The following is a 19,112-nucleotide window of genomic DNA, read 5'->3' on the forward strand; positions in this document are numbered from 1 at the left end:
CGTCAGGAAACCAAAATGTGCGGAAGCTGAGCCGCTGCCTGCGCCGACCGGCCCCGCTCCGGCCGCCTGAGATGCGCAGCAGCCTGGGGATGAAAAGTGCAGGATGTTGGTGGTGTTTTCACCATAAACCTCCAGGGTCTGTCTGCTGCAGCCTAAGAGCTGACACGGAGGGAGAACTGGTGGTAAATAGGGTGCTTATCGCTGCCTCGAAACGTGAGCGCAGAGCCATTTGTTTAAAAACAGCCACCGCCCAAACGACTCCAGGCAGACGCGTTTGAAAATTTCACTTTATTTCTCTGTCTGTTATAAAAGCAGGGTTTTGTTTTTTACATCTCTGTAAGTGTCCAGACTCGGTACATCTTGGTTTTGTTTTCACAGTATCTCTGCAAGACCAAGGACGATTCTTATTGCTGCGCCGGGAGCCAGGGCAGGAGGGACGGCGGTGCCTCGCCCTCGCCTTCCCCCCGGGCTGGACCCCGCCTGGCGCCGGCTCGGCAGGTCTCTACCCCTCCCCAGGGCTGCTGAGGGTCTGCACTGACTCCCCGAGGGGCTGCCCCTCTCTTCCCACGCTCATCTCGGTGTCAAGGGTAGGGAAGGAGAACCACGAGGTCCGCGGCCCGCTCGGTGCCTTGGCGGTGCTCGGCAGCCCCTGCCCGGCCCTGGGTGCAGGTGAGGGTCTGGGCCAGGGCTGCTTCCCACCCTGGACCACGACGGGGCTTTGACGGGGATGGCCAGGCTGCACTCCGAGCCCCTGTGGGGATCCGGGTCTATAAAGAGCTGAGAGCATCGCTGATGGGAAGGGCGAGGCAGAGACACGCTCACGCTCATCCGTGTATCCCGTGTCGGTGCCCCAACACCTTCCCAGCGTATCCTTTGTGTATTCCTGGTTCTGCAAAAAGCTGCCGGAGAAGCTTGATTTACCTCTGCTCATTTACCACTCTGCTCTGGGTCCCCAGACATTTAAGTCCCCACTGGGACCCTGTCAATCCCTGTTGTAACCACGTGGCCAGTAACCAGCCATGGCAACAGTGGTGTCTAGCGCCCCTGATACTTCCAGCCACCCTTCCTGTTACAGACAATCTGTCCCCATCCGTTTTGTAATGAAGCAGCATTGGAAAAACATCACTTTCAATCGCAACGCATGAAATCTCAAAAGAGGCAGCATCACTTTCTATGCCATGTCTGGTGATGCAAATGGAGGTGAAGGGGCACATTTCGACCTAGGCACGGGATAAAAGGCATTCTTTGGGAAGGGAGAAGTCCATGCAAAGCCGACCCCAACGTGAAATTTGAATTTTGTATTTACTGCTTAGCTGGGTCCGTTCAGTGCAACAGGACAAATTAGCCAGGAGGTTACTATCAAGTTGCATGGATGTATCCAGTCCACCAGGTAGAGGGAATAGGAGGAACCAGATTTACTTAATGCACTGGGAGACTAAGTCCAACACAAAGCTAAGTGGAAAAGGACGTAGGTGTTCCCTGAATGTGGTTTTTGGTGACTGAGAAGAAATCTTTCCTTGGAATTCCTTCGTGCAGCTAATTAAGACAACTGGGTCCGATTCCTTTGACCCATGCTGACATCAGTGAGAACTGTAAGTACTCAGCACCTGGAGACAAAGTGAATACCAGACACAAATCCCCCTTCTGCTCCCACCCATGGGACTCAGCAGCAGCCGAGATGCGTGAGAGCATGATCAGCTATTCACCCACAGCTCACCATTTGTCCTCTTCTGCGTGTATTGCCTCGGAGAAAATACAGACAAGTCCCAAAGGGCTGTGCCAGTACAGCTATAGTTGGATCTGAATCCAGATAAGAAAATGGAGTTTAACATAGAGTGACTGTGCAAGTCCAAGTCTCCCTAGCTTCATCCTTTATAGTCCCAAAGCCGAGATTTAGGCACCCTTTGGCTCGTGGATTTGGGTTTGATCCAGTCCAGTCATTTGCAAGCTGGACCTCCACCTCGGAGCTCTGCCCGTGGAAAGGAGCAGCTCCATGGCTGAGCATCTCTGAAAGCCGGTGGATGGAGGAGGTTGGGCTCCCCTGGAGACAGGGGAATGGCTGCAGGGCCCCAGGATCCTTGTTTGCTGGTTTGAGGCTGTCTTGGTGGGGGACACAACTTCTGGGCATGCGTTCCCTGGGCAGGGGCTGATGTTGAACCTGTTGCCGAAGGAGGTGGTGTGGCTGTGGGGAAGTGAGGAAGGAGAATTTCTTGCTGGTAACGTCCCGTGTGGAAGATGAGGATGGGAATAGCAGCTAATTGGTGCCTCTCCGAGGGGAGAGCCTTTTGAGCAGCGTGTGTGGGGTTGTGAGACCTGTTCAGACCAGCTCGGCAGGGCCAGACTTGTACCTGGCATGCAGAACTCTCCTTAGTGCCAGCTCTTGAGGCAAGTTGTTAATAGAGGGAGAAATGTTTTCTGGGGGAAGGAGCTGCAGAAGGAAGTGATCTGCCTCGGGCCACGTGCTGGAGCAGGGCAGATCCTCCACTCCCCATCCTGTGCCCTGGCCTCCAGATGCCACCTCTACCACAGAACTTCCTCTGCCTTCAAACCCTCCCATTCAAACGGCTCTTCTGCTTCACCCTCCTCTGCAGAAGAGCATCTGGTTATCTCAGAAGCCATCTGGTCCTCATTAAAACCTACAGATTTCACCTCCCCCTCCAAATGCTCCTTCCTCACTGAGGATCCACACCCAAGGCTCAGGTGTTGCCCTGCCTGCACCTTCTCGTGCGTTACCCTTTGCTACAATGGATGTTTGTGCCATGACAGACAGGGACGGTGTCAAGGTCCTGTCTGTCCCTCATTCCTGACAGTCAGGTAGATTGTGAGGTCATTGGCAAGAAGATTATCTACTGATCCCAGTGTGATTCATTACCACAGAAGGAAGAGTTTTCCACAGCTGTCGCTGCTGTGTTTGCCGGGAATGGGTGCTGTTACTTTCAGACGTGGCTGCTCCTGAGCTACAGATCTTGCTGGGTAGACTCGGTAGGTAAGATCTGCCCTCACTGACACCTGTGTGTCTCCAGTGACCTCAGAAGGATCCTTTTTACATCCTGCTCTTCGTACAGCACCATCATTGGGATTTCACAGGCAAATGGGGCAACAGGGCTTCACCCAACAACAGCAGGCACACAAGCCCTTGGCTCTTACCCATGAGAAGGTGGGACTGTGGGCTAGCTGGGAAAACAACTGTGTGTCCTAAAGATAAACCCAGTGGGACATCCCCCCACCCCCCCTTGATTGGTGTTGACTCCCAGGGCCACAATTCCAGCTGTGAGGTTATTCCATATTAAACTGCTAACGGGAGGCTGCAATCACCACGGGTGAACAGCAACGAGGAGCTTCCCACCCCTCCTGCAAAGCAGGGAGATGGCCTGGGAGCTCCCCCTCAAGAGCCACCCGACAGCAGGTTTGTTATTTGCATTGCTTTGAAACTGAGATTATTTCCGTGCTTCCTTGTTCCAGGTTTTGAAAAGAGGAAGATTTTCTTGCTTCTTCCAATTTCATGCCCTTTTCATCCATGCTGACAATCTATTCCTTGTTCCAAAACTTTTTCTCCAAAATTCTGTAGAAAGGACATTCTGCCTGGCGGTGTTGTTGTTGGTTTTTTTTCAAACATAGCTTTAAGGCAAAAGTTTGGCAATGCAAAGCAAAGTCTACATAAGGCCGCATGACTTGGATTTGCAACTCAGAACCTTACAGCTTAAAAAAAAATACCTTATCTTAAATAGTCAACTTTTTGCTCCAGGAACTTGTTTCGTTCTCAACCAAAAAGAAAAAAAAAAAAAATTCTTAAAATCCCAAATAAAATGTTCTTATTGTTCTGACCAAGCTAATGAGACTGAAGTTCAAACGGGAACTAAAATAGGGAAGAAAAAAAAAGCTATAGGGTAGACATCAGTGTTAGTTTCTTCCCTTAGGAATCCAGTGATGAGACAGACCCAGTCCAAGGTCTCCTCTTTAGCTTTAGCACAGTGAAATCCGTCCCAATGGGAGAAGGTAGAATGGTTGCATTTGTTGAATGAATAAAAAGTGCATTTTGATTTTGCTCAGATTATACGTGTGTATCCTAATACCTAAGTGATTGTTTTGCTTCGGGTTTCGTTTTCTCCCTTCCGGTGCCGGGACGCCAGGTGTGTATTATCGATGTTTTGGGGGTATCACCACGAGTGGTGGTCCATCCTTTGGCCTCCACATGAGTACCTGAGCATCATTGGCATTGGGTTTGACAAGGGCACTGGGTGGTATTGGCTCATTCTTGCTAAGGACCTGGGGCTGCTCTTGAGCAGAGGGCTCCTGCAGCTTGGCACGCTGCCCCAGGGGCCTGCTGGGGTTCACCTCGATGCCCAGCCTCATGCGCCATTTGATAGTCTGCAAGGTCACCATCTCATTGGTGGCCGTGTTGGTTGCCACCAGCCAGGTGGTGAAGCTCTGATCCCGGTGGATGCTCGTGAGCTTGGCCACGTTGCTCTCGCTGACGGGCACCGCCCACGTCACGCTCGGGTAGAAGTTGTCGTTCATGCTGATGTTGAACTTGGACTCCTTCTTGGTGGGACCCACGATGGTGCAGGTTTCTGTGGTGTTCCCGTACCAGGGATAGTTCACTCCATCTGAGTCACTGATGGCCTGGATTTTACCATCCAGTAGATCTGGAAGCTCCCAACTTGACCTGCCATAATCAATAGCAAATTATGGACAATGCATTAATTAATTAGTTTAGAAACATGCCAGACTTTAGACAGGAAACAGAAGAGCTGTGGATGCATTCCCTCTCCAGCTTTTACTGGAATTTGTGCCCTCCGTGCCATCCTGCTCAAAGAGCTCATCCCTGCCATTAAAAGCATCCTTCTCGTCAGGCTTGCTCTCAATCCATTCATCCCCTAAATTTCTCTCTGGATGAGCCACTGTCCCTCCCCGCTGTCTGCCTGGCACTGTAAGTGTAACCCATCCTCCTCCAGCCCTTGGAAGGACCCAGCTTGAGGGCTGCACAGCAGGCTCTGGGCTGGGGATGGTGTTACAGTAATCAGAGAGCCCGAGGTTGAGCTGCTGGTAAAACTGCCCACGCCGGTCACCTGCGAGAGGGACAGAAAGGTCAGTGTTTCTAGCAAGAATGTAAGTGAAAACAGTCCCCTGTCACCTTGTACTGCTGATGCACAACTTGGAGTGGGTTTTTTCATTAAATTCCAATTTAATTTTTAAGATTAAGATTTGCCAATAGAAGGAAACTGCAGTAAATGTCTCAAAAGAAGGGTTGGATGTTTGCTCGGAGACAGCACAACCGCAGATCACTTGCTCAGTGCACACCAGCTGTTCTAAAGGACAGTCTTTCACAAACCAGGCTGGCAGAGGTGGCTCTCATGTACCTTCTCCCTCTTGCTCATGAATCAGCACTCCCTACCACCCAGGGATGATGTCCCAGCCATCAAGGTGGCAGAAGGGACTGGGTGGCAGCAGCAGTGGCATTTGCACCTGACCCCGCCATGGGACTGGCTGTGCCCCAGTCCCCCAAGCCTTGTGGCTCCCTGCTGCAGGCCGGGACATGGGAAATTATTTATCTTGGAGAGACACAGAGGGGACGCCCTGAGGCTCGTCAGGGACAGGGTGACTGTCCAAGCCTTTCATAAGTCTGGTGCTGCAGCTTAAAATAGCCCCTTGATTGCAGAGGAGGCTGTGGCTGGGGGTACTCGTTGGCCTGGCTGGCTCTTACACAGCTTTGGGATGAGCTGCTCTGGCCAGGACTGATGTGACTGTCTCATAAGGCTGTTTTGACTGTTAATTAGTTAATGACCGTGAAGTGCCTCCATGTTTGTACCCGCTGGATCGTTCAGCACTTAGCTGTGTCTGGCTCTGGCTAGAGGATACCGTGGGGGATTTAAAGGTCTCATTTGTATTTTTTCTATGCAAGCAGGGGGTCCTGGCAAACACCTCCCCAGTGGGAGATGAAGTGCGAGACAGGACGTGGGGTGCCCCGGGGGCTGCAGGGATGCTGGGAGCGGCAGGACCAGGGGATGCAGGGATGCTCTGAGCCGCAGGAGCAGGGGTTATGCAAGCACAACATCTCCCTGCACAGATTTACAGGCTGCTGTCCGCTACGGCACCGCAGCTGCAGCAATCCCTTCCTCCCGAGCTCATCGCCAGCAGGCAGAGGGAGTCCTTTCCCTGGAAGAAAATGTTTAGTGAAGGCAGCCAAAAGGAGATCCCTGAGCAGTCCTGCCAGGACCCTTGTGCACTGCAGAGATGTTTATACACTCTGCTCTGCAAACCGGAGTCATCCTGGCTCCCCACCCCTCGCGCCCTTCAGGCGGAGCTGAGCAGGGGAAGGCCCCGGGAAGGCTCCAGAAGGCTCTGGGGATGTTGGGTGACCCAGCCCTCGCTGATGGATGAGTGGAGGTCGCACTCTGCAGCCCCCACCCCTTCCCACTGCACAACCCAGCTCTGAAACCCCATCTGGGGGCTCTTCTCTCCCTTTCAGGAGCTGGTTTAGGATTACTTTCCATTCAGACAGTGGCCAGTCCTCAGCTTGGCTGTCACCCAGGGATGAGATGTGACAGTGTCCCAGAGGTTGACTCTGAGGTGACAGGAGTGGTGCAGCCACAGCATCTCTGCAGGTACAGAGGTGCCTGACCAGGGGGAGCTGACATGCTACAGAGGGTGATAATCCTCCTGGGCTGCTCCAGCCAAATCAGATCAGAGCTGGTGGGTGAGTGGCAGGAGAATCTGGTAGAGTATGCTCAGTCCTCTAAGACCTGCTTGTCCCCATCTTCATTCCCAGTGCTCCAGGTCAGTATGGATTTGCCCAGGGTTTAAGCAAGAGCACAAAGGTGGAGCTGTGTCAGGGCCTGGGCAGGATGCTGAAAGCAGGATGGTGCCTGCAGAGCCTGCAGCATCCCAGGACAAAGATGAGTGTGGCTGGGCTCAGGGTGGCCCAGGAGGGCACCCAGCTTGAGGAAAGGCGTGGGCAGGAACACGGAAGGAGAAACCAGCCTGTGTTTCATCACAGAGCACGCTGTGCCTAATTCTAGCCAGTGTGGTTAACCCCAGGGTTTCAAAACAATCATGCTTGAGCTGCACAGCTTGGAATGAGCAGAAAAACGAGGCCTCGTGATGATCCATGAGCAGAGCAGAGGCTGCATGGTGGTTGCTGCTGGCGGTTGCCCCTTGCCTGGTGCTACAGCAAAGCCTCTGTGCCAGCCAGGCTGGCAGCCTCTGCTTGCAGAGCATGTCCATGTTGAATAATATGCCAACAACTGGATGATTTTGGAAAGAATGCTGTGGAATGATCTTTGGCTGCATCAGCATCTTTCTCTGGTAGTGTCGAGCCAAGGAGAGACCAGAAAGTGCCCAGTAAACACTTTGCTGACAATAGCAGGAAAGAGGCATGAAAAGAAACCAAGCTATCTGGTTTCATGGATTCACTGATCAGCTCCAAGATCAGTAGGTTCTGGCTTATAACAGTGACAAGCCTGTTTCTGCCTCTTCTGAAACCTTCAGAGTCAGTTTGGGCATTGCCAGAGACTGGAGCTGCCAAGAAACTTCTCTTAACAAATGTCTTCTTGCTACCAGAAGGAACTTTGAGCTATTTCTTGTGGTACAACCGGAGCCCTGCTGCTGACAGCCAAGCAGCTTTATGTAGGTTTTAGCTTCCCAGTCCTCATTCAGACACTTTTTTCCTGTTCTGTCACACGGAACGAATCCCCCAGCTCATCCTGAGCTCCCAGATGTCTGTCCCACAGCACCCACCAGGGCAGTGGCAGCAAACCCAGCACAGCAGCCTCCAACCCTGGGCACCCAGCAGTGTGGATACATCCAGTTAACCTTTTCAGACAGGCACCAGGTACTGTTGCATCCTCAGCTCTAATTGCTTAAAGCCAGCTCCTAATTAGTCACAGGCCAGATGGACTTGCATAACCTTGTGCTTTCCAACACCTTCCTCTCCAGCAGCTCCCTAAATAAGAGCAGCCCCTCTGGGACACAGCCCCTGCTCGGTGCAGGGACCAGGGCCATGTGTGGGTGCAGTAAAACTCAGGCATTTCACATCCCTGCTCCTGCCTCCCTCCACCGCTGGCCTGCACTGGGGACTCACTGAGAGAAAGAAAACCTGATAGCCAGAACTGCTTAATTTTAAATTCTCCTTTACAGTGCCTCTCTCACCTACTCCAGCACATCAGGCAAGTCAAGGCAGGGTTAGAAGGAAGAACAGGAAGGAAATTTAAGATGCTGTTCCCCAGCTGACAGAGCTGTGCTGTTGTGGTCCCTCTTCCTCCCACCCTCCAGCTGCATGTTCCTGCATCTCTTGAACCAGCAGCAGCATTTGATGGCTGGGTCAGGGAGTAAAACTAGCACAAAACTGGCATTAGGAAAAAGGGAACAATTTCTGCTGGTTTAGGGGAGCAGACTCAAGTCCGACTGGACAGCCTGTGTAACTGGGCTGGGTGCTCACAGCACAGGTGAGAGCCAGGGGCCATTCCAGGGCAGCAAAGCCTTTTCTTCTAAATCCCTTGAGGGGTAAATTCCCACAGTGAACTGACCTCCCTTCAGTTCCTTTGGAAGAGATACCCTTGTGAGTTTTTTGGTGAGTTTTGATTTTGTCCTCCCTCCTGGGGACTGGGGGTTTATTCTCTTGACAAGTTGAGTTCATTGTGTCCCTGCTGCAGGGCATGGAAGATTTAATCTCACCAGGGAGAGATGCCTGGTAAAATGAAGTGATGGTGTAATGATGCAAGTGCTCCACTGGGCCTTCCATGGGGAGAAACATCCACATGAAACTTCTCCAGATTCTTGCCTGATCATATTCCAACCCCAATTTATTTATCTCTCTCTTTTGCGTATCTCCATCTGCACCGCTTCTTGCACATCTCCATGGAGATGAAGGAGCTGGATAATGCCATTCCAGCATGGCCCAGCCGCTGACACAGGTGCAGAAACCAGCACCCACCCCGGGAGATGCCAGCAGGGACCTGGCCCAACTGCTCCTGCACAGGTCACGGCTCTGGCCTGATCCTGATATCTCTCACTGCAAAGCAGCATCGTTCCCTAAGGACAAGGGTAAAATCCTGCATGGGAGGAGCAGCAATACCAGCCACGGGGTGAAGAGGAGTTTGCCCCAGTCCTGCACAGAGAGGGGTCAGAGAGCACATCCACCTCCTCATCCTGGGGGTCTTCATGTTCCCTGCAGCATCTACCGACTCACATGTAAAGTAATGCCAGCATTTATGTGTTATCTGAGCTTTAATTCTTTCCCTTTACATTTAAAAATGCTGCATTTAGCCCCCAAATTGTCAGTGCCACTTTAAACGTGCGTGTCTAAATTATCCCCTCGGTAGCTCCCATCCCTATAGCAGCATTATGCACAGCTCCATCTGCTCCAGTATTTCTCAGCTGTTTCCATCCTCAATGTAATGGCCAGCTTATGCACAGCTAACAACTTCCCAGCAGAGGAGTGAAAAATTAATCCAAAGCCTGCTGTAAGTATTGGTGCTTCAGTTGGCTGACTGATTTTTGATTATTTGGAGTTTTTTGTTTGCCGGTCACCACAGGGATTAAAAACATGGATGTGGCAGTAGCCTCTCCTGAATCATGGAAAGTTGGGACTCTGTTGGCATCTATTGATGCAGCTCTGTGGAGGTCAGTGGGATTACACCCAGTTACACCAGCTAAAGCCTTGGCTCATCCTTTCTCTTAGGTTTGTGTCCTCTCTCTCTCTGTAAAGGTCTTCCATGTTTCAGTGGCATTGAAGAGGCCTTTCCTCCTAAATGCCTTTATTTATAGCCTTCAGATGGCAATGAGTCTATAGAGAGTGCAGGAACAGACCAATTCCTGCTTGTGTTTGGGTAACTTTTTTTTCTTGGTATCAGTTAAATGTCAATGAACCTTCTAGGGAAAAATCTTTGTTTCCATGATTTTCTGGCTAAAAGCTCTCATACATAGCTGCAGTGTTTAATTCTACCTGTTTACAGCAGCAGCTACTAGATACTCCTTTTTTGGTTTTTTGTCCCAAAACATTCCAGCAAGGGCAGACTGTACCAAATCCTCATTTTAAACACAGGGAAACTCAGGTGCAGGGAAATAAAAGGCCACACAGAGGTTTGCAGCCCACAGCAGCACAGGCAGCATCACTCTGTGCCCAGTCCTCTCTATTTCGGTGCATCTGAGCTGTATTTATATAAAGTGCGCTTTTCTATTTTCCTTTGCAGCTGGTCACTAAAGACAGGATTCCTAAATGAGCCTGAGAATTACACATGCAAATCCCAAAGGCCTGGAATTGGAACATCTGAGCAACAAATTGTCCTTGCTAAAGATGCTTTCGGAGCCAAAAAGCCTACAGATTTCGGGCCTGCTGTAAGTACATTTCAAATCAGGATCAGCCGGTCTGCACTGCTGGTGTTTGCCAGGTGCCAGTTCGCTTCTCAAGGCACTTTCTGCTTGAGCAGAGAGGCGACACGGGGACAGGAAGGGGGGCAGCCTGTCGCTTCGGGCTGCTCCTCCCGTGCCCTTCCCTCTGGTCCACATCTTGCAGCCTATCCGTGTGATGCCGAGATGCTGAACCCGTGTCCTCGGCGGGGCTTAGAGGCAGCGGGGAGGGAAGGAGGGCCGGGCTGTGCGTGCAGATGTTCAGGCCGTCAGGAAGGCGCTGCATTAAGTCAGAGCTTGTCCTGCTCCCCACCCCCCCCGTGTCCCCCTCCTCCCTCAGCACTCCTCATTCAGGGATTTTTTAAGCCGCCCAGACTGACCCTCAGGGGCTGAGCCAGCATCCCCCTGACTCGGAGCACTTGGGATGAGCAGGGAGAGGATTGCTCAGACCTGACCTTCTCGTCCTTCCTCCCTCACCCCCAGAGGCTGGGCAGCATCAGCACCTCCAGCCACTGACCCATCTGCCAGCTCTGGCTCTGCGGTCAGGTTCTGTCCCCGTGGCTGGACAGACACATTTCTGCTGCGCCAGGAGGCTGCACCTGGTGCTGCCCAGCACCGTGAGTTGCAGAATTGCTGTTCTGTGCAGGCATTTGGGGATCAGGTGCTGGGGCTGCCTTAGCTGTGGGCCAAAGCCTGCAACGTTTGGAGAACAATCTGGTGGGGGACTGGGGAGAGATGACTTTTCCCGGCAGGGAGGTGACATTCTGATTTGACTCATTCCTGTCTCACTATGACTGTCTGACCAGTAACACGGGGATTTTTAGTGTGCAAACAGCCCCTGGATTCCTCCCACCTCTCACATATACCTATATATTCCCTTTCACATTACCCATAAGGAAGGTAACGTGAAATTTGCGCCCTGCTCCAAGGTGATGCAGATAGTTTAATTACCAATGGGTTAAATCCAGCTTGTGCTTTCCCTGTGGGCTGCCTGCTACCGTGGGCAAAGCAAGCAGGATTCCTCCCGTGACGTTAAATGTGCTCCCAAAGCTGGTGGGCTACTGAGCTCCCAGCCACAGCTCACTGCAGCAGCAGCAGCAGCACAGCACTCCAGGGACGGCTCCGTGCCACAAGTGGCAGCCCTTGGCTCTCCCTGGGGCTCCTCAATGCGCAGTTTGGGATGGGGAGGGATGCAGGCAAGAGGAGCTGGAGGTCAGGAGAACCACTCGTGTCAAACACGTATCAAAGCAGGGGTGCCTGTCATGGCAGGGCTGCCCCCAGGGTTTCAGGATCCCCAGTGCAACCCAAAAGCTGTTGTGAAATAGTGTTGCTTTTGGGTTCCTACCAGAACAAGTGGGGTTTTGCTGGGGCTTGGGAAAATTCCCACTACTCCTTTAAAAGGGCAGGGACAAGCTCTCCTGTATTTTAAACACACGAGAAAGTCCTGTTAAGTTTCAGAGGGGCTGGGTTTTCAAATATGGATTATAATTTTTGGCTTAATCCACTATTTCCCAAGCAGGCCATCGTCCTCCCGCTCCCTCTTCCCTCTAGGCAAACGCACCGCACGCGCTCTTGGAAATACTTACATTCCCTGTTCCCCGTAGTGATTGTAAAATTCCATGTGGCTGCAAGCCTGGATCCAGCCCACGATCCAGGTCTCCTTCTTGGGAAGAGGGGGCACCAACACTTGCGCAGAGGCTCGGAAGTGAGGGGTCCGGTAGCGCAGGACCACGCTGGAGGACTCGTCAATGCTGGTGGGAATGGGATCAATGGAGGCTTTGACTTCAATCACCGAAATACTTTCCCGGAAAACTTTGGATTTGCAGCTAATACTCTGAATACAGCCCATGGCATACCCCGAGTACAGTCTGACGCAGCTCCTAGGGTACTCCAGCAATCCTGGGGAATATTAGGCATTGAAATTATCTGGTGCTAGATCAATTACAGATCTTCTTGGTTTGTAATTTCAAAACTGATATCCATAGGATAGAAAATTCATCATGTAAAGCCTTAATTTGAATATCTGTCTTACAAGTACTGCTATTTTTGAGGTTAGCTGCGCTTCAGAAGCAAAAGGGCCTTTAAATTTTTTTCCCCTTTTAATGACCCATTAAATCTCTTGCTCAAACAGTCTTTGGGTTAAAAAAAAGTCTCTTGAGTTCAATAAATAACGGTGGTGTTCTTAGCTGATATATTTAGTCCTTTCTTTTGCTCAGATGCGGTCTGTCATTCACCGTCAAACATAGGACCAGCCAGTATTTCCCTTTATTCTTTGGATGAAAAGCAGAATGTTGATAGACACATCTATATAAATAATGAAATAGTTTTTAGCCCCAGCTTGTCACAACCGGTGTGGATTTCCACTTCCTGACTTGCAGTTGTTCATAACTTCCTTTCGCGCAAAATTACAATAATAACAGAAAGAAACGACGGCTGGAAAATGCAAAAAGTCGCCAAATCTCCGATTCTGGAGGCTCCTCTGCCAGCGATGTTGTCTGGGCTTTGGGGATTAATTTTTTTTTTTTTTTTCTTCCCCTTAGAAATAGCCGGACGCAGAGGGAACCGACCGCGGTGCCGGTGGGGCCGGCGGCTCCGGGAGCGCAGCGGGGCAGGCGGCGATGGAGCCTCCCCCGCGCCCGCCGGGGCCGCGCCGCTCCGCGCCCGCTCAGCGCCGCGGAACCGCCGCCCGTGACATCCCCCGCCACGCACCGGCCCGGGGGGCGCCGGCCCCGCCGCTCCCCGTCCTCCTCCTCCTCCTTCTCCTCCTCCTCGGCGAGCGGCTCTCCGCAGGGGTGTCCGACCTTCCTCCTCCTCTCCTCCTCCTCCTCCTGCCGCCGCTGCTGCCGCCGCTCCCGGGCGAGCCGGCTGTGGCTCAGCCGGCGGGGCTCATGGGCGGGCGGCGGGGCTGCCCCGCACACGCGTGGGCCCCGCAGGGCGTCACAGCATCCCGGGGAGCCGCGCCGAGCCCCGGCCGCGCCGCCGAGCCCCGGCTCCTGCGCTGCGGGGGCGAGCAGCGGCGCGGGGCGGGGGGAAGGCTCCTTCTCTCGCTGGGTTTTTTTTTCCCTTCGCCTCTTTGCTGGCTGCCCGGGGAGGTGAGCGGAGCAGGGTCGGTGCCTCCGCCTCCCGGCTGCCGCAGGCTTCCTCTCCCGCAATACATTCACGCACCCGGGGACGGCGCCGGCCCCGGGTCTCAGCCTCGCCGGGGGAGTGGGGGGGCGCGGGGGGGCTCCCGCTCCGCTCGCCGCCGCAGCATCAAAAAGGCAACGGGGTCAAACTTTGCAGAAACTCCCTCGCAGCCCCTCGCTGCCCCCGGGCGTGCGCGGCCGCTGCCGCCGGCTGCCCGGGCAGGGAGCGCCGCATGCCCGTGGCTCCCGTGGCTCCCGTGGCTCCCGTGGCTCCCGCGGCACCGGCTGCGGGTCCGGGCCCCCCCGCGCCCCCCGCCGCCCTGTCCTCCCTCCTTCTCCCAGTCCCATCCCTCCCCCTGTATTTCGCTTTTAAACTGCAGCTGTTGAAGCTAAACCTCCTTTGCAAAAAAACAGCATTTCCTCCCACACGTCCGTGAATTGTGGGTAATGTAGTTTTTTATTTTAGAAACGCCTTCCCCCCCCCCCCCCCCCCCCGCTCCCCCTTATTATTATTATTTTTTAATTTAGCCGCAATGTGTTTTTTCTTGGGGTTTCGGATTAAGATTTTCCTCTCCCGGCTGGAGCCTGCTGGGTAGATTTGGTACCAACCAAAGGGCACCAGAGGGGATGGTCTCCTTATTTGCAGAACCTGTAGCCCCAGATTGGATGTGATTCCAGCAACGAATAATGTAAAGCTCTCCGTATCAGCAGTGGGACTGAGGAGCAGCTGGAGCAGGGAGTGAGAAGCGTCTGAGGCAGCAGTGGCCTGTGGGAAAGTTGTAAACTTCTATTACAGGCAGTTTTAGGAGTAATGCTGCCGGCTGGTCCTGCTGGCCCTCAGCTGGCTGAGGATCTGAGCACCAGGTGAGGTGAAATTGTCTGGCTTTTCAGCAATAGCTGATGGACATTGGGCACTCGGTGGGTGTGTCCTCTGTCACTTTTTTCTAAATGGGAAACTTGGGGAAATGAGAGGTAAAAATCTCTTTGCCAGTGCTGCTTCTGGTGTGGCACAGCAGCGCAGAGCTGCTGTAAATGTCTTTTAGTTCTTCCCACCTGGCACTCTCAGCAGGCTGGATTAGCCCTTAGCAGGTAGGACAGACCAGAGCTGCCAGGTGATCCTCACAAGTGAATGTCACAGGATGGGGGTAGGCAGATTTGCTCCTTTCCACCCACAGCAGGTAGAAAAACCACCGTATATTGTCATGTTTTTCCTCCTTGTGTGTTTCTCAAAGCATTGAGAAGTATTTATTTTAAACTTCCCAGTTGCTGTGAAAGGCACAAGTTAGACACTAGTCCTGTGACAGAGAAACACTAAGAACGTGCTCAAGTTACAAGCCACTTACTATCATGTAGTACAAGGAAGACTGAAATTAGCATCTTCCAAATGAAATATCCAGCAGCCTCCAGAAGGTGCTGAAATCCTTTGACATTTCCAAGACTCTTTCACACTTTTCAAACAAGCTTGTCACAGTTTCCCAGAGCATCATGAGTCTGGTGAAACTGCATATTCTGCGACTCTAGTTTCACTGAAGCTTCAGCCAGGTCTTGCTTCAACTTGGCTGTCTCTGGTGCTCTGGTCAACTAGGAAATTGCATTATCTCATTCTAATTAAATCATCTTTTCATCTTCAGCTAGAGTTTTCGTTGGGTTTTGGTCATGCCCGTCTCCATCCCGCTGCTGTGAGTGATTAAGGCATTACCACATCCCACCCTGGAGCAGCTGCTTTAGGCCACGTGCAGAAGGGCTCCTGTGCCTGAGCTCATGGTTCTCTCTGATGGCATTGCTGGAGATGCGAAGCCAGGCTGTGATAAGTAAGAATTAGGAGTGGCTGGTGATGCTGTGAGTTGTGGTTCCTTCTGCTGCTCATTTGAGGAACCCAACCATATCTCCTTGTAGCCCAGCCATGCTCCATTCCTGCGGCCACTCCCCCTGGCATCATGGCCTGCACTGTGCCTCCGTGTCTTTCCAGCATGTTTTCCAGGTTTATAAAGGACAGGCTCTCCCCTCACCAGCCCACCAGAGGCTGCATCCTGTAAATACTGCAGGATATTGTATTTTATTTTGGCCAAGCTTTCTTTTTTGTCCCTAGAAGAATCCCACCCAGGAACTCTGCAGGTTTGCTGGGTGCACTTTGGTTGCAAGTGCTGCTTCTCGGCCAGCTGCTGCCAGAGGTTGGGATGCACCAACACTGCCAGTGAATTGCAGAGAAAGGGGATGGGGCTGTCACTCCTGTCCCACCCACATTCCAGCGTGGTTTGCCTGGCCATGCTGGCCACTGACACCGCGTGTGGCCAGGGCTGGGCAGGGAATTGTGGCCGGCAGCCCTGCAGGCGGGGTGGGCAGGACAGCGGGGAGCACAGCCAGGGCTGAGCAGACTGGGCACAGAGACCATGCTGGATTTGTCTGTCTGGGCATTCTCCCAGGTGCCTGATGGCCCCTGTGGATCATGTGTCAGGACTGGAATAGCCCCACCGGAGCAGGGAGCCTGTCCACAGGGATATTTATAAACCCCTGGGTTAGTGGCTGTTTTGCAGGATGGGGCTCGTCATGGCCCCAGTGCAATCAGGGATTTTTCCCTCCAAGCTCAGCTTCTCCAGCTGGGACTGTCAGTGACAGCCCACCTGGCTGCAGGAGAGACCAGACAGTTTTCCTTTCCCACTCCACCACTGACAGGCGTTTTGCTGGCACTGCATCCATCCCACGCTGCCCTTCCTCCTCCAGCCCCTTCCTGCTTGGGACTCCTGCTGGAGTGCGAGGCTGGAGTCTCATGGGGAGGCTGGGGCAGAGAAATTCCCTCATATCAGTGTCAACAGAAGAGACAGGCACCAGATTAAATTCACTCCCAGGGCTTTCAAGGTATTTTTTAACCCATGACATCTCCTGAGGAACATGTTAAGTTGTAGCTCAGCAACCCCAGCACCAGACTGGGCAGGAGTCTCCCTGTTTCTGCGGGGTCCTGGCCACCAGTGCCCTCATCCCTCTGCCCACTGATATTTGCAGAGCCCAACAGAGCAGCAGCCTTGCACAGAGTGGGAAAACCCAGGAGGCCACCCACTGGGGAGGTGATGGCTACAGCCAAGTGGTGCAGTGGTGACAGTTCTCCCCCTGGCTGATGTCAGGTAGGCTGAGGTTTTCCACACGCCTGGCAGCCGAGCAGTGGGATGAAGGCAGGCAGATAGGGATGGGGTGCTGTCTGCCCTGATAGCGTGAGAGTGTGACTGTGCAGACGGGGATCAAACAGGAGCTGGTGGGTGTTGGTGATGTGGCAGCTCCTGTGCAACCCCAGGGCTGCCACAGCCCCACGTGGTACCTGAGCCGGGAGGGTTGTGTTTTATGGGATGGGTAAGGGTGCCTGAGAAGGGAATGAGCTCTTCCTCCAGCTGGGATCATAGAATCACATGGGCTGGGTTGGAAGGAACCTTTAAAGGTCACTTATTCCAACACCCTGTCATTGGCAGGAACACCTTCCACTATCCCAGGTTGCTCCAAGCCCTCTCCAACATGTCCTTCCAGGGATGGGGCAGCCACAGCTTCTCTGGGCACCCTGTGCCAGGGCCTCAGCACCCTCACTGTACAAAATGTCTTTCCAACATCCCATCTAACCCTGCTCTCTGTCAGTGTGAAGCTATTCCCCCTTGTCCTGTCCACTCCATTTCCAGCTCTCCTGGAGCCCCTTTAGGCCCTGCAAGGGGCTCTGACCTCTCCCTGGAGCCTTTTCCCCTCCAGGTGAACCCCCAGCTCTCCCAGATTGGCTCCAGAGCAGAGGGGCTCCAGCCCTGGGAGCATCTCCATGGCCTCCTGTGGACTTGCTCCAACAGGTCCATGTCTCCCCTGTGCTGGGGATCCCAGAGCTGGATGCAGTGCTCCAGGTGCGGTCTCGCCAGAGCAGAGTAGAAAGGCAGAATCACCTCCCTTGACTAGGGATAAGTTCCTGGAGGGTAAGAATCAGAAATAAATTGATGTATATTATTTTCCCTGGAGAGAGGAAAATATGAACAAAGCCCAGGAGCAAGGGCTCCTCAGGATCTCAGACACTTGCTTGTCCAAGCACTGCTGTCACCTGGATGGTCTGTCAGTAAGATGGGCACAGCCCGGATGCACAGTTGTCTGAGAGAATTTTGAGAGCTACATATAAAAGTGCAAAGAAAATGTTATTATCTTTGGAAGCCAAAGAATCACCTTCCATTTAGCACTTAAACTCCCCAGTGCATTTTGGACAAGACCTTTAAAGAAACATGGGTGCCCTGTTCCCAGGGTTACCTGTACAACCACTGACCTCTGTAAACTGGACAGTTGTGTAGGCAAATGTCACCAGCTCCAAGAGATGTGGCTGTTCTGCTCCTCACTGTAATATCCCTCTTCTCCAGTTCTCCATCCACGGGGGATTTCCAGCCTATTTTGCATAGGAATAATCGTGTTCCTGGGACCTGTGGGTGGTGTGGAAAGCCCATTGTCCAGGGAAGGTGATGGCAGTGCAGGTGACCTAGCTCAGAGGTTGCTGCAGCTGGGCTGTCACCCTTCAAGCAGGAGGAGCCGAGATGGATGGTCTCTCCCAGAGGTGCTGGAGGCTCAGATCCACACAGCTGCGGTTCAGGGACTGTAGCATGATTATTCAGACCTGTGAACTGGAGCTGCAGGCTCCGATGGGATGTTCCCAGGGGCTGCTCAGCGCTGGGAGATGTCTCGGGGGGGTTCGCCCCAGCTGCGGCGGGGAGGTGGGAGGCTGACAGCGATGGAGCACAGGGTGTGTGGCAGGAGGGACAGCAGGTATTCCCTGTCCTCCTTGGGGCCTGGCGCAGCCTCCCTCCTCCCCGTGCCGCGATGCCCGTGCTGCACAGTGCCCGTGCTGCTGTCGGGGGACACAGGCACCGGCTGTCACCTGCGTTAGCACGGGCTGCGCGGTGCTGGGACACGGCAGGGATACGGCACGGACACGGCAGGGACACGGCACGGACACGGCACGGACACGGCAGGGACATGGCACGGACACGGCACGGACACGCGCGGTATCGAGGCCACGCGCAGCGCCGCGGGCAGGAGGACGGGAATTCATTAGCGGCTGCTTCGCGTGTAATCAGGAGGCAGGTGATGCTTTTCCTGCGTCCCGGAAGGGGGTGAGTGATGGAAGGCGCTCCAGGGGCGCATCCTGAGCCGGGAGGGAGGGTGGGGTTAGTGGTGCTTGAAAGGTATCCGTGCCAGGGTGGGAGGGGGTATTTAGGGTGCCCAGGCAGGGGGGCAGAAGTTGCAAAACAGATTAATCAGGAAGATTTGGGGGAGAGCCCCTTGAGGGGAAGCCCCTGAGCAACACCTGGTCTTGGTGCTGCAAAGCCAGGCAGCACAGCCCCCCACGGGGTGCCCTGGGGAGGGGGATGTCATCATCCCCAGCTCTGGCTCTGGCACTGAAATGTGAATTGCAGCACAAAAAGAACTACGTTTCCCAGTTTCCCTTGCAGCCCAGGGGAATAAGCAATTGGAAGATTTAAATAGACCAGGCCAGAAGCAACCAACCTTTGGCACAATGTTTTTCCCTCCTCTTCTTTGTATCTATTGGCTGTCCAACCTTTTTCCCTGGCACTGGAGTGGCTGCCAAGCCTGGCATTAATTTTCCTTCCAAGCTTGCTAGGCCCATGAAGTAAACAG

General features: G+C 53.4%; 1 protein-coding gene across 1 annotated transcript; it reads right to left on the bottom strand.

Annotated features, from left to right (window-relative positions):
* Positions 1 to 275: 275 nt before the first annotated feature.
* Positions 276 to 13,041, bottom strand: FAM78A (family with sequence similarity 78 member A). The gene is made up of 2 exons (XM_069031942.1): positions 11,934 to 13,041; positions 276 to 4,666 (listed from the first exon to the last, which is right to left on the bottom strand). Exons 1-2 carry the CDS (start codon positions 12,194 to 12,196, stop codon positions 4,138 to 4,140), a joined length of 792 nt encoding a protein of 263 aa, XP_068888043.1. The 5' UTR covers positions 12,197 to 13,041; the 3' UTR covers positions 276 to 4,137.
* Between the last annotated feature and the right edge of the window lie 6,071 nt (positions 13,042 to 19,112).

Source organism: Aphelocoma coerulescens, chromosome 17, assembly GCF_041296385.1.
Source record: "Aphelocoma coerulescens isolate FSJ_1873_10779 chromosome 17, UR_Acoe_1.0, whole genome shotgun sequence".
NCBI lineage: Eukaryota > Metazoa > Chordata > Aves > Passeriformes > Corvidae > Aphelocoma > Aphelocoma coerulescens.

What these genes read in the sequence shown, in the direction of transcription:
- FAM78A (XM_069031942.1), bottom strand. Translation starts at nt 12,196, where the DNA reads ATGGGCTGTATTCAGAGTATTAGCTGCAAATCCAAAGTTTTCCGGGAA. An exon ending in CACTACGGGGAACAGGGAAT is followed by an intron (nt 4,667 to 11,933) that starts GTAAGTATTTCC and finishes TGATTATGGCAG; the next exon opens with GTCAAGTTGGGAGCTTCCAG.